This window comes from Tamandua tetradactyla, chromosome 8 (assembly GCF_023851605.1).
Source record: "Tamandua tetradactyla isolate mTamTet1 chromosome 8, mTamTet1.pri, whole genome shotgun sequence".
Lineage (NCBI taxonomy): Eukaryota > Metazoa > Chordata > Mammalia > Pilosa > Myrmecophagidae > Tamandua > Tamandua tetradactyla.
The window spans coordinates 83,997,651-84,013,816 of record NC_135334.1 but is presented as its reverse complement, the minus strand read 5'-3'; the positions used below and the strand labels follow the sequence as shown (position 1 = coordinate 84,013,816).

The 16,166-nt window shown below is 37.2% G+C and overlaps 1 protein-coding gene across 3 annotated transcripts in view; it reads right to left on the bottom strand.

Annotated features, from left to right (window-relative positions):
• Nucleotides 1-16,166, bottom strand: part of ZNF143 (zinc finger protein 143) — a 93,265-nt gene that overhangs the window by 36,261 nt on the left and 40,838 nt on the right. For all 3 annotated transcript variants that reach the window (XM_077113958.1, XM_077113959.1, XM_077113960.1), the window contains exons 8-10: nt 2,428-2,547; nt 1,086-1,161; nt 291-416 (exon numbers count right to left, since the gene is read on the bottom strand). In XM_077113958.1, coding sequence (XP_076970073.1) covers nt 291-416; nt 1,086-1,161; nt 2,428-2,547 — 322 coding nt within the window. The remainder of the gene's footprint in view (nt 1-290; nt 417-1,085; nt 1,162-2,427; nt 2,548-16,166) is intronic.

Genomic DNA, 16,166 nt, shown 5'->3' with positions numbered 1-16,166 from the left:
GCTCCTAATTAGATGCGTAACGTTTGTTAAATAATCTTACTTCTCAGATAATTCCTGAAAGCTGAGAGGGCTGGTGGTTGAGAGCCATTGTTCCTAACCTTTGGAACATGGACCCCTTTGAGAATCTAACAAAACTATAGATCCTCATTTTGGAGAGAAGCATTCATGCACATCCAGTAAACCTTATGAAATTTCAGAATTATAAGTGAAGCCCCTGACAGCGACTCCCTGAAACTCGCTGTAGGTTAAGAACTCCAGAGCTAGATGGAAAATTCAGTTCACATCAGTACCTGTGTGAGTTCTGATATGTTTCTGTAGATCTCCTGAAGTTTTGAAAGATTTAGTACAATTATCTTCTGAACATCTATATGGCTTTTCTCCTGTATGAGTTCTGACATGACTTTTTAATCCATAACCTTTAAGAAAAATCAAGAAGAAATTTAATTATAACAAATACCCCTCTAAACATGCAAGTTGAGATTAAAATATTGAAATATATAGTAAACAGCAAACATGTAATTCTAGGAAAACAGAATAGAATAACTCTTAAAATGTATGAGTATGGACATCTTAGGATTTGTCACACTGAAAATTTAATAGTTTCATCTCTGTCCAGAAAGGACCATGTGTGTGTGTTTTTGAAGTACCTCAATTTTATTATGTTAGTAATTCATACTTCAAAAGTTTAAAGTGGAATCGAGCTATGGAATGGAGAATGGAGTGGAAGTCAGAGGCTGGGAACCAATCCTGGCCTTGTTGGATGTGTCCCATTGCTGAGTACCAGTTCCCCAGAGTTTTCTAAGGTCTGTCCTACTGTTAAATTCTGTGTCAGCTTTAAATGCTCAACTTTTATGTTTCTTGTCAAAAGAAAGCAGGGCGTGAAAAGCACTGAACGCAGTAGGCAGAAATAGGTCTGAGGAGAAAAATGATAACAGAGAAAGAGGGCTAGAGCAAGAAGACAGGAGTAATAAACTGGTCATGTACTTTTGCTCTTCAAAGGCAAGAAGTCCGAGTTCCTGCCTTGTGCCTTATTACCACTCAACCCATAAGCAGAATCAGGAAACAAAAAGAGTCCATGTTTTTACCTGTTGCAAATGCTTTCCCACAGCCAGGATGCTCACACTGATAAGGCCGGTCCCCTGTATGTGATCGCTCATGGACCTGTTATTAAAACTTAATCATGATTCCATTTCCTTCAGGCATTCCTCAGATAGATGCTTTCAACACAGACCTTTTTTTCCCCCATTGTTGACTTATTTTGCTGTCTGTATGCTTTTTAAAAGCAAAAGAAAACTTTTCTTTTCACAAATACCACAGCTTGATAATCTTCAATATAGGTCTATATGTTATATATTAAGAAATACCCATTTTAAATAAGGACCAAGGACATTTGAGGTTTGAGTTTTTCTAGAATGGTTAAAGGTGTCTATATGAAAAACATACATGATCATAAATGCTAGCAAAGTATAGGAAGAGGCTACATAATATAAGGTGAGGAATGTGGAGACTGCTGTTAGAGCGCCTTCGTTCTGAGGCATGACTTCATTAGTGACAAGTGGCATGGCCAGAGGCACTCAATTTCTAAGCTTCACAGTCCTCCCTGTAAAGTGGAGATGTAACAGTCTCTACCTTAGAGGACTGCTTTGAGAAATGAATAAAAATGACAATGGTCCACATTTATTGAACTATTGCCATATACCAGGAACTCATTAGTACTTTACATGTACAGTAATAATTTATAATCCTCAAAACCACCCAATGAGGGAGGCACATTTATCATCCAATTTTATAGATGAGGAAAATGAGGTACCAGGTTAAATAACCCATGAAGTCATACACTAATAAGTAGGAGATAGACTCTAGGGTCATGACTCCAGATATGCTAAATATATACTTCTTGTAAATTATTCAATAAATATTAGCTATTATTATTATTATTATGAGCCATAGTATGCTCTGATCAGCTGTAATTGAAATAAAAATACTTGGCCCAACTATTTGAAAGACAGGACAAATAGACACTGACTTTTGTCAGATTACACTCTTTTGTCAGAATCACTGTTAAAGTGATTTCACACACATCCGTTATATAATTATATGAATTTCACATCTGAGAAAAATGTATTCTAATATATAAAGTAACAACCACGTGCTGGGTGGTATGCCAAATACTGGGGATACAGGGATGAAGAGAACATAGTCCAAGCCCTCTAAGAGTTGACAATTTTTAAAGTCTGTATAGACTTTTATGTGACTGCGTGTGAATGTGAGCAAATGACTACATCTTGATAAGTGGGAGAAAACAGAACACTTACAATTTTTTGTTATGGAGATTTTACAGTATTGACCGAATGGTACAAACATGTCATGTTAACATTAAATGGCTTACCTAATGTTAATTAGATACGGGTTTTATTTTGTATATACCTTAAGATGATGAGCTGTTGTATATAATTTTCCACATCCATCATATTCACATCGAAATGCCTTCTCTCCACTCTGCTGAGACTTAGCAGTTACTCTTGTTGCATGTCCTTGTAAGACAATCTAGATGAAACCAAAAGCACTATTTAGAATTATTTGAATAAAAAATAAAAGATGTGATTACTACTTTAGAGTGGAAAAATACAAAACTGTAACATGGTTTACAGATGAGGTCCATCACTTGACTAAAATTCTACCATTTCGAGCCAGTTAGGTTAATTGTGTTCCATGGCTGAAGTTAGGGACTCTGGAAGTAGTCAAAAGGACATCCAGGAGCATGTGCACAGCTGGAGCCCACAGATTTATTCCTGTTCTAAAACATCAACCCACATAGCATCTCCATTATACACAGGAACCCCTTGATATACTCAAGATATATTTTAGGGCATGTGTTCTAAAAACAATGTCAAAAACATTTTTTCCACTAGGCAAAATAATTTGCTTTTGTTTATCAGCATCTGCCTAATGGTAAAAGAGGGAGTTAGGTCATCTGAGTCACCTGTAGGAGACACTACAATCCATATGATCCCAGACTATGTTTATATTCAGTAGATCATTTTTCTGGGACTCAAAACCACAAGCATTCAAACAATAGCACTGATTTAAAAGGCTTTTTGATGATAACCACCTATTTTAGAAATTAAGATAACATAAAAATTGAAATACTACTTTCTACTCTATGGGCCATGTGGTGATAGTTTTGCAACATCCTATCCGTGAAGATTGTCAATGGTTCCAAAATGATTCTGCTTGAGGCTTTTTTTTTCCTATGTTATATAGCAGGGTCATAGATTCATTATTTTTCCATGTGAGTTTCCCATTATTGCAGCACCATTTGCTGAATATTTGTTTGCTTGCTTGTTTTTGTTTATTTTTTGGGAAGTGCATGAACCAGGAATCTAACCTGGGTCTCCTGCATGGCAGGCAAGAATTACAACCCCCTGCTAGAGGGTTTTTTAATATTGTAAAAACTTCAAAATAATTAAGCAAAGACCATCATGACTGAAGAGATACTTACTATAGACATTACAAGCTGAAAGAGAAATCTAAAAATAAAAGGCAGAGCAAAATTAAGTAGAAGACCTTGATGGCTCTTTCCCAAAGCAGCTCTTTGGTTTCTGTTAAATAGACATCTCATTTCCATGAGAGATCCTTCTAAGCTCCCACTACTTGCAGATCAGCATGGATTTTTTGGTAAATAAAAATTTCATAAATATATTTTAAATTGTATGATGCTTTCTTCCCTCATTCTTAAATAAATTAATATGCTTTACAGAATCAGTTTCTGGTGTGAGAACTGATAAGCAAAAATTTTTATTTCTGATGCTCAACAATTTAAGTTTGGAAATAATGTCTCTCATTTTTAAGTAAATCCAGATATTTTCAATTTACACAAAACTATGACAATACAATTAATTTATATGACCTTATATGAACTGTTTTCTAAGATAGAAACACTTTATAAGCTACTATTTTAGCCATGCCCATATATTGAAGTGGTCTGCACAAGTGTTATAGACCACAATTCTTTTAATAAAGGTGGGCCTATGTTGATAAAACATTTAAGTAAAAAGCCTGCACAATTCCCAATGGGCTGAAGGGAAATGTTTATAGACTGAGAAGTTTCTATACAAAGAATGATACAATTTCAAATCTTCAATGCCTATGAATCCCATTTGCCAACAACCTCCATGAGGGCTGTTCTTATCATTTCAAACAGAGCAGATTCCAGTAATATTTAGCTTCTATCACTGGGATGGGCACTTGAGTCAAATGTCTTATTTTAAAGCTATTTGTATTGCCTTTTATAATAGTATAAAACCTCCTTAAAGTTAAGGACTATGTTTTACAAGACTTTTTATTTCACAGAGCTAGGCACACACCAAAAATGCCACAAGATTTATAAAAGGACACATTCATATCACCAAAAAAATATGTGAAAAGAATTAAAAGGAAATAAGCTATCTTGGGTATAGAAAAGTTCTATAATTAGATTGTGGTGATGGTTACACAATTCTGTGAATACACTAAAAACCAATGAACTTCACACTTTAAATGTGTAATTTTTTTGGCGTGTGAAATATATTTCAATAAAGCTATAAAAATGTAAATAGAGTACATGGGTGGTTCAGTGGTAGAAAGCTCACCTTTCATGTGGGAGACATGGGTTCAATTCCCAGACCATGCGCCCCCCAAAAAAGTAAATAGAAGATCACTGGAATAAGAAAGTTTCTGTTTATTTCACAAGAACCAGAAGAGCCTCTATGAATCCTTTTAAAAATGAATTACTATTAATTTTTTATTATAATAGTAATGGAAGTAGAATAGAGGAATTTGGATACCATAGCAAAGAATAAATAGAAGTAAAATCAGCTGTAATTTCACAAGAGAAATCTATTGTTAATATCTACTGTAGTGTTTCATAACATGTATGATCTATTCTAAATCTCTAACAAGATCTATTGTTAAATTTAATCCATAGAGAAAACTATGCTAAAATCTTGGTGTGCTTTCATTCAATATTTTATAAATATATAAAAATGTGTATATATTATTGTATAGAGTTTTTATTTTAGCAGAATTGATATTAAGCTTTATAAAATCTCCTAAAGGAAGATTTTAATCGAAAATGAGGCTCCAAATCAAAAGAAAAGAGCTCCTCTTTCTATTTCCTCCTCCTTCTCTCTAAGAGCCTATGGAAGTAGGTGTACTTACCCCTTCCAAGAGCTCACACCTTCAGATCACATCAGACAGTGGCAGAAAATGATCCTGGAGTGGCCCACACCTGAATCTTTTTTGTTGCTATGTTGCTGCCTCCCACACTTTCAATGTATTAAGCTTCAATTCTGGTATGAAATCCACATCAAAGGTTTGGCATCTAATTTAACTGACTAGATTAAACCAAACAATGAAATAATGTTGAATTCCTAATCTGTAACAAGTGATGGGATTTTTTCAGAAAATGTACTTCTTTCTGCTGTCATTTTAGTGTCTATATTGAATACTTCAAGAGCTCCCAGTGGTAACATAAGGGTCAGAAGCTCCAGTCTGGGGAATAGTATTGAGGTCCCTACATGTGTGCCTGTGTGTGTGGAGAAAGAGGTGGTAACAACAAAATTTCTTATTTCTAAGCCAGCTGAAGACACTAGCATTTGGTACGCCTATGAGAATTATTTGCAAGGCCTGTTTCCATTAGGGGTCTATCCAACGGAGACCTAGCTTCAAAATTCAAAGTACAGTAGGCTGAGTACCTGTAGCAACATGCAACCAGCAAAAGGAATCTCTTAAAAAAAATCCACTGAAATAGTAATGCCCTGTAACACACAGTGTTTGGAAAACTCTGTAGGAGCCCAAGGGAGACACAGTTTAAAAAGCCTATTCGGCTTTTATTATAATACACAGAATGTCTGGGGGGTCTGAGATGAGATTTCTTTGTCCCTTATTGGAAATGTTTCCTTATAAAGTCTTTTATCTCCTAAGCTCAGCTAACATTTATTTTCTCAATTCTCAAATGCTCCATTTTGGTCTACTTGGAATCTGCATTATTTTTATTAACTTCTTCTTATCCTATCTCCAACCTAATCTCCTCCCTACCCCACCCCTCTCCTGCCCCACCATCAGACACTCTGAAATGTTTCACAAATGGTTAAATACCCATTTCATCCAATGATGAAAAAGATATGGTCACTACTTTAGAAAGATTCTTATTCTAGTAATATAACGATTGTATTAGTGAAGTATTATTATAGAATGTGGTAAAACTGCTATCACAGGAGTCCATGCAAAGTTCTACGGAGGACAAAATTCAAAAGTGGGGGAGCTGTGAGTTAAGACAAGTTGCTTCATAGGGAAATTTGCAGGCTGAAGAGGGGAGAAGAGGCCATCCAAATAGAAGGAATAGAGTGGCCAAAGATACGGAATTATATCTGGAAGAAATGTAGACCATTAACATGAGAACACTGTGTCTACATTATAGAATGAATAACATGAAAGTGAAAGGAAAGTTTAGGACCACATTTGAGAAGAGCTTTAGATGCCATTCTGAAGATTAAACTATGATACTGACAGCAAAAGGAAGCCATGAAAATGTTAAAGTAAGGGACTGGCCAAGATCGGTCTGTTTTAGAAAGAGAATTCTGGTGATGGCATGAAACAAACAGAAAACACAATAAAGACAAGAAGACCAAAAAAGTATACATAAACACAAACATGCAGGAAAGAAGTTACGAAAATCAGCATAGGATATGAGTATGAAATTGAAAGCAACAGACGATTCTACAGACAATTTAGGGGCAAAAATGGACAGAATCTAAAATTCAAAAACTAAATTTACAGGCTTAAGCTATAATAGATACTTTCAAGGTTATGAGTGTCAAATATACATGGTCTCTGTAACTGAATAATTTGATACATCATCACAGAGGAAGAACTCTCAACAGCTTAGAAGCTAATGACAGTGAAATACTAATCAGCTTCCAAAAGCAAATGCAGATGGAGAAGATGGCGGCTTAGTAAGGCGCATGGGTCCTAGTTCCTCCTCCAGAACAACTACTAAAGAACTAGAAACAGTACAGAACAGCTCCCAGAGCCACGACAGAGACCAGACACACAGCGGACCCCATTCTGGAATGGCCAGACCAGCTAAGAGACTCCGCTGCGGAGTCTCGGACTCCCCGAGAGGCGCGCGCTTCCCCGGGCCGCGGCGGCTGGCGGCCGGAGCCCCTCCCTCCCTCCTTCCCAGGCCGGCTGGGAGCTTTGTATCGGTGGTTCCTCAAGCCGCGGCGGTCGGCGCCCCTCCCTCACGCACGGCTTCCTGGGCCAGCTGGGAGCCTCGGAGGAGCGGCAGTTCCCCAAGCTGCGGTGCTCGGTGACTGGAGCCCCTTCCACACACGCGGCTTCCTGGGCCGGTTGGGAACCTCGGAGCGGCGGTTCTCCAAGCCACGGTGGCCGGCGACCGGAGCCCCTTCCACACACGCGGCTTCCCGGGCCGGCTGGGAACCTCGGAGCGGCGGTTCCCCAAGCTGCGGCAGCCAGTGCCCCTTCCCCACGCGCAGCTTCCCGGGCTGGCTGGGAGCCTCGGAACAGCGGTTCCCCAAGCCGCGGTGGCCAGTGACCACAGCCCCTTCCACACACGCGGCTTTCCGGGCCAGCTGGGAGCCTCAGAACAGCGGTTCCCCAAGCCGCAGCGGCTGGCAACTGTTCCCCACAGGCGACTTCCCGGAGGGAAAGGAAAGAGTCTCCAACAGTAGTAGAGACTGAGCCCAACCTAACACCAATAGTGGCATTAATGAACAACTTCTGACTACTAAAAATAGGCCCTCAGCTCAGGTGAACCTGATCAAGGCGGAAGTCGCCGATTGGGCTAACTGAAAAAGAGGAAAGGGGGCAAAACAGAGCCTTCTGCGGCTGTTTCTATGGAGGCTTCGTTGCCTCTGGGCTCAGCGCTGGGATTACACAGGTTGCAACTGCCCCGAACGCAGAAACAGGCTGCTTTCAGGGCTCTCTACCACCTGAACCTTCCCCACGGGAGGGGTGAAATGCAACTCAGGTGGAATCCCTCTCTCAAGGAATTCAGATCCCAGGACTTCACAATTTGAAGCCATTAAAACCAACCTACAACCTTTCCTCTGTCTCCACCACACACCCAGCAGCGAGAGTCTTCCAAAGTTAAAGGAGCCAAACATCTTTTGCTGGTGGGACCCGCAGAAAGACAAGCACCACCTACTGGGCAGGATAAGAAAAACAGAGCCCAGAGGCTTCACAGGAAAGTCCTACACTCAGGGAAATCTGATTAAATGCACAGATGCCAACAAAAAAACAACAAATCACAGCAGGTAAATTGAAGATATGGCCCAGTCAAAGGAATAAACCAATAGCTCAAATGAGATACAGGAGCTGAGACAACTAATTCTGAATATACGAACAGAAATGGAAAACCTCTTCAAAAACCAAAGCAATAAATTGAGGGAGGACATGAAGAAGACATGGGATGAACAAAAAGAAGAAATGGAAAGTCTGAAAAAACAAATCACAGAACTTATGGAGGTGAAGGATAAAGTAGAAAAGATGGAAAAAACAATGGATACCTACAATGATAGATTTAAAGAGACAGAGGACAGAATTAGTGAACTGGAGGATGGAACATCTGAAATCCAAAAAGAAACAGAAACTATCGGGAAAAGAATGGAAAAATTTGAACAGGGTATCAGGGAACTCAAGGACAATATGAACCGCACAAATATATGTGTTCTGGGTGTCCGAGAAGGAGAAGAGAAGGGAAAAGGAGGAGAAAAACTAATGGAAGAAATTATCACTGAAAATTTCCCAACTCTTATGAAAGACCTAACATTACAGATCCAAGAAGTGCAGCGCACCCCAAAGAGATTAGACCCAAATAGGTGTTCTCCAAGACACTTACTAGTTAGAATGTCAGAGGTCAAAGAGAAAGAGAGGATCTTGAAAGCAGCAAGAGAAAAACAATCCATCACATACAAGGGACACCCAATAAGACTATATGTAGATTTCTCAGCAGAAACCATGGAAGCTAGAAGACAGTGGGATGACATATTTAAATTACTAAAGAGAAAAACTGCCAACCAAGACTTCTATATCCAGCAAAATTGTCCTTCAGAAATGAGGGAGAAATTAAAACATTCTCAGACAAAAAGTCACTGAGAGAATTTGTGACCAAGAGACCAGCTCTGCAAGAAATACTAAAGGGAGCACTAGAGTCAGATACGAAAAGACAGAAGAGAGAGGTATGGAGAAGAGTGTAGAAAGAAGGAAAATCAGATATGATATATATAATACAAAAGGCAAAATGGTAGAGGAAAATATTATCCAAACAGTAATAACACTAAACGTTAATGAACTGAACTCGCCAATCAAAAGACATAGACTGGCAGAATAGATTAAAAAACAGGATCCTTCTATATGCTATCTACAGGAAACACATCTTAGACCCAAAGATAAACATAGGTTGAAAGTGAAAGGTTGGGAAAAGATATTTCATGCAAATAACAACCAGAAAAGAGCAGGAGTGGCTATCCTAATATCCAACAAATTAGACTTCAAATGTAAAACAGTTAAAAGAGACAAAGAAGGACACTATATACTAATAAAAGGAACAATTAAACAAGAAGACATAACAATCATAAATATTTACGTACCAAACCAGAATGCCCCAAAATACGTGAGGAATACACTGCAAACACTGAAAGGGGAAATAGACACATATACCATAATAGTTGGAGACTTCAATTCACCACTCTCATCAATGGACAGAACATCCAGACAGAGGATCAATAAAGAAATAGAGAATCTGTATATTACTATAAATGAGCTTGACTTAACAGACATTTATAGGACATTACATCCCACAACAGCAGGATACACCTTTTTCTCAAGTGCTCATGGATCATTCTCAAAGATAGACCATATGCTGGGTCACAAAGCAAGTCTCAACAAATTTAAAAAGATTGAAATCATACACAACACTTTCTCGGATCATAAAGGAATGAAGTTGGAAATCAATATAGGCGGAGTGCCAGAAAATTCACAAATACGTGGAGGCTCAACAACACACTCTTAAACAACGAGTGGGTCAAAGAAGAAATTGCAAGAGAAATTAGTAAATACCTCAAGGCAAATGAAAATGAAAACACAACATATCAAAACTTATGGGATGCAGCAAAGGCAGTGCTAAGAGGGAAATTTATTGCCCTAAATGCCTATATCAGAAAAGAAGAAAAGGCAAAAATGCAGGAATTAACTGTCCACTTGGAAGAACTGGAGAAAGAACAGCAAACTAATCCCAAAGCAAGCAAAAAGAAAGAAATAACAAAGATTAGAGCAGAAATAAATGAAATTGAAAACATGAAAACAATAGAGAAAATCAATAAGACCAGAAGTTGGTTCTATGAGAAAATCAATAAGATTGATGGGCCCTTAGCAAGACTGACAAAAAGAAGAAGAGAGGGGATGCAAATAAATAAGATCAGAAATGGAAGAGGAGACATAACTACTGACTTCACAGAAATAAAAGAGGTAATAACAGGATACTATGAACAACTTTACACTAATAAATACAACAATTTAGATGAAATGGACGGGTTCCTGGAAAGACATGAACAACCAACTTTGACTCAAGAAGAAATAGATGACCTCAACAAACCAATCACAAGTAAAGAAATTGAATTAGTCATTCAAAAGCTTCCTAAAAAGAAAAGTCCAGGACCAGACGGCTTCACATGTGAATTCTATCAAACATTCCAGAAAGAATTAGTACCAACTCTCCTCAAACTCTTCAAAAAAATCGAAGTGGAGGGAAAACTAACTAATTCATTCTATGAAGCCAACATCACCCTCATACCAAAACCAGGCAAAGATATTACAAAAAAAGAAAACTACAGACCAATCTCTCTAATGAATATAGATGCAAAAATCCTCAATAAAATTCTAGCAAATCATATCTAACAACACATTAAAAGAATTATACATCATGACCAAGTAGGATTCCTCCAAGATATGCAAGGATGGTTCAACATAAGAAAATCAATTAATGTAATACACCATATCAACAAATCAAAGCAGAAAAATCACATGATCATCTCAATTGACGCAGAGAAGGCATTTGACAAGATTCAACATCCTTTCCTGTTGAAAATACTTCAAAGGATAGGAATACAAGGGAACTTCCTTAAAATGAGGGAGGGAATATATGAAAAACCCACAGCTAATATCATCCTCAATGGGGAAAAATTGAAAACTTTCCCCCTAAGATCAGGAACAAGACAAGGATGTCCATTATCACCACTATTATTCAACATCATGTTGGAGGTTCTAGCCAGAGCAATTAGACAAGAAAAAGAAATACAAGGCATCAAAATTGGAAAGGAAGAAGTAAAACTATCACTGTTTGCAGACGATATGATACTCTACATCAAAAACCCGGAAAAATCCACAACAAAACTACTAGAGCTAATAAATGAGTACAGCAAAATAGCAGGTTACAAGATCAACATTCAAAAATCTGTAGCTTTTCTATACACTAGCAATGAACAAGCTGAGGGGGAAATCAAGAAACGAATTCCATTTACAATTGCAACTAAAAGAATAAAATACTTAGGAATAAATTTAACTAAAGAGACAAAAGACCTATACAAAGAAAACTACAAAACACTGTTAAAAGAAATCACAGAAGACCTAAATAGATGGAAGGGCATCCCGTGTCCATGGATTAGAAGACTAAATATAGTTAAGATGTCAATCCTACCTAAATTGATTTACAGATTCAATGCTATACCAATCAAAATCCCAACAACTTATTTTTCAGAAATAGAAAAACCAATAAGCAAATTTATCTGGAAGGGCAGGGTGCCCCGAATTGCTAAAAGTATCTTGAGGAAAAAAAACAAAGCTGGAGGTCTCACGCTGCCGGACTTTAAGGCATATTATGAAGCCACAGTGGTCAAAACAGCATGGTATTGGCATAAAGATAGATATATCGACCAATGGAATCGAATAGAGTGCTCAGATATAGACCCTCTCATCTATGGACATTTGATCTTTGATAAGGCAGTCAAGTCAATTCACCTGGGACAGAACAGTCTCTTCAATAAATGGTGCCTAGAGAACTGGATATCCATATGCAAAAGAATGAAAGAGGACCCGTATCTCACACCCTATACAAAAGTTAACTCAAAATGGATCAAAGATCTAAACATTAGGTCTAAGACCATAAAACAGTTAGAGGAAAATGTAGGGAGATATCTTATGAAACTTACACTTCGAGGCGGTTTTATGGACCTTAAACCTAAAGCAAGAGGACTGAAGAAAGAAAGAAAGAAATGGGAGCTCTTCAAAATTAAACACTTTTGTGCATCAAAGAACTTCATCAAGAAAGTAGAAAGACAGCCTACACAATGGGAGACAATATTTGGAAACGACATATCAGATAAAGGTCTAGTATCCAGAATTTATAAAGAGATTGTTCAACTCAAAACAAAAAGACAGCCAACCCAATTACAAAATGGGAAAAAGACTTGAACAGACACCTCTCAGAAGAGGAAATACAAATGGCCAAAAGGCACATGAAGAGATGCTCAATGTCCCTGGCCATTAGAGAAATGCAAATCAAAACCACAATGAGATATCATCTCACACCCACCAGAATGGCCATTATCAACAAAACAGAAAATGACAAGTGCTGGAGAGGATGCGGAGAAAGAGGCACACTTATCCACTGTTGGTGGGAATGTCAAATGGTGCAACCACTGTGGAAGGCAGTTTGGCGGTTCCTCAAAAAACTGAATATAGAATTGCCATACGACCCAGCAATACCATTGCTAGGTATCTACTCAAAGGACTTAAGGGCAAAGACACAAACGGACATTTGCACACCAATGTTGATAGCAGCATTATTTCAATTGCAAAGAGATGGAAACAGCCAAAATGTCCATCAACAGACGAGTGGCTAAACAAACTGTGGTATATACATATGATGGAATATTATGCAGCTTTAAGACAGAATAAACTTATGAGACATGTAATAACATGGATGGACCTAGAGAACATTATGCTGAGTGAGTCTAGCCAAAAAGTAAAGGACAAATACTGTATGGTCCCACTGATGTGAACCGACATTAGAGAATAAACTTGGAATATGTCATTGGTAACAGAGACCATCAGGAGTTAGAAACAGGGTAAGATAATGGGTAATTGGAGCTGAAGGGATACAGACTGTGCAATAGGACTAGATACAAAAACTCAAAAATGGACAGCACAATACTACCTAATTGTAATGTAATTATGTTAAAACACTGAATGAAGCTGAATCTGAGCTATAGTTTTTGTTTGTTTGTTGGTTTATATATATTTTTTGTATTTTTTATTTTTATTTTTTTCTCTATATTATCATTTTATTTCTTTTTCTGTTGTATTGCTATTTCTTTTTCTAAATCGATGCAAATGTACTAAGAAATGATGTTCATACATCTATGTGATGATATTAAGAATTACTGATTGTATATGTAGAATGGAATGATTTCTAAATGTTGTTAATTTTTTTTAATAGTACAAAAAAAAAAGCAAATGCAGAAAATGATTCATTACTATTTATGCTTAATCCGTGTTCTGAGAATTAAAAGCTAGCTCTCACTCTACCATAAAATCACTGTGTGACCTTGTACAAGTCACACTGGACCTGTCAGTCCATGAACATATTAACTCAGTGTTTTGATTTTTTTAAAAAGCCTTTTTAAAGTCAAACCCTTTTGCCAGATGAAATCTTATACAGCAGTCTACTGCATAAAATAAAGGCATTACTGCTGGTAGCCAGGCAGGTTTGGTTGGCTAAGAGTCCTAAGAAACCCTAGAACCTCAAAAAGCAGAGCTGGAAAACTACTGTACTAACTGGTATCACTAAGTCTCGTCTGGCTTTATCATTCTAGGATTCTAAGAAGGTGAAAATCCAGAGTGGTAAATACAAGACTGGGTCTACAACTTAATTCCAAAGTGAGCTCAGTAATAAAGAAATTAACCATTTACTGAGGACTAGTGTTTATGTTATGCACCGTGGTGGGGGATTTGCATGTGCTGTCTAGTTGATCTCCATGGCTACCCAATGAATCAAATATTTCTATAATTTACCAATGAGGCACAGAGTAGTTAAGGAATATAACTTTTCCATAGAAAAACAGCTGGGAAGTGGAATTTGAATGAGCCTGGCACTAGAGCTCAAGTTAGTAATCCACTGGTCTTTAGGATATGGTGGCTCAGTGTTAACTGGCAAAATTTCTGTAGTCAGAATCAGAGACCTGGTAGGGTTGAAGATAACTTACATTTTACTGCCTGGTTTAGTACTTAAATTTCCACTTACTATCACGGCCTGAGGAGCCTGCCAGAAATGATTTTTTTGTTATTTCATGTGTATACATTTGTATAATATGATATAAATAATTTATATCTTTGGGGAAGGGAAAAATGAAGGCAATTTTAAAATTTTAAATACGTTCTCTCTGAAAACAGGAAATAATCATACACGTGTGGTACCAGAAGACTTTTAAAGAAACTATATGCACATCAGTATTGCCAGAAAGATTTTAAAAAGCAACAGATTTCTAATGATTACTATTGGGAAGCAGGCCCTTCATTTACTTTTTACCAATCTATACTACTGGAATTTTCTAAACATAAACATGATTACCTTTTAAAAAAATGTATACAGTAGTTGTCTGTATAGCAAGATTATGGACCATTTGGGGTTTTCTTCTTTGTACGTCTCTGAATTAAAAAAAAAAAAACTCTACTAAAAATATTATTTAAAAACAACAACAACAAACCAACAACTCAGGGATCTATCCCAAATCTCCTATATCTGAATCTCTAGAGATAAATCTCAGTCTGGGTTGTTTTTTAAAAGCTCTACAGGTTAATCTCATATTTGCCCCTGATTAACAACCAGTAACCTAATATCTTTCTTCTAAAGAAGAAAAAAAGAGACACAAAAGGTTCACTTGCTCAATATCACATTGCTAGAAAAATGTACAGAAAATAAACATAAAATATGATCCACATCCAAACTTTCTATATTAAACAACTTTTGGGGTCACTATCCAACCCATACTCTTAGAAAACTGGCTGCATTAGCCATAGACCCTGGTGACCAGGGAGATGGCACATCTACCATCTGGCCAGTGTTCTACGGCTATGTGATCTAGCTTAATAAGTCAAGCTAAATCCATACATTCTCCTTTCCTGGGCTCGACCTTAGAAATAAAGGCAAATCTTTAGTTGGTCGTGGGTGGTGAATATGAAAAAGCAAGGCTCTGGATGAGCCATGTGGAAATCCAATGAAGATGCAAAGGAAGCCTGTCTGCAGTGAAGGAAGCAGAGGTGCCAAAGAAGAGATGCACTGAAATTCCTTAAGGGGTGGGGTGTGGGGATAGGCGAAGGAAAAGGAGTGAGATCAGTCTGTACGCCTGACTCCTCTGCAAATACTATTCAGCAGTTTCTTGGGTTCCTGTAAACTCTGCTGTATCCTTACAATATATCTCTTTTTTCTCTTGAGCTTAGCTTGACTAGTGTTTCGTGCTTTCCAACTACTAGAGCCCTGATTAAACCACTGCCAAACCAAAGAACTTGTATCTCCAACATAAATAAAATTGGCTTTTTTTTAATTGAAAAAAAAAAAGAAATTAACAACAGAAAAAGATATAGAATGTTAACATAGAGAAAAAAATAAAAATAATAATAATAAAAAATAAAAAAATATATTTATAAAAAAGGAAAAAGAAAAAAAAAGACACAAACAAAGAAACAAAAAAAAACTATAGCTCAGATGCAGCTTCATTCAGTGTTTTAACATAATTACATTACAATTAGGTATTATTGTGCTGTCCATTTTTGAGTTTTTGTATCTAGTCCTGTTGCACAGTCTGTAATTAAAATTGGTTTTGAATGCAGTCAAATCTCGGAAAACCATGAAAAAAGGCCTAAAACATCAACAATGATTAAGATCTGTATAGTGCCTATAACTCTACAAATTATATTCTCATGTATTACCTATACAAATGCAAATCTCATTTGGCTCTCAGAAACCCATAAGATGGGGTTCTTCTCATTTAACAGATGAGAAATCTCAGATCTAGAAAAGTTAAGCAACTTACCCAAAGTCACAAAGC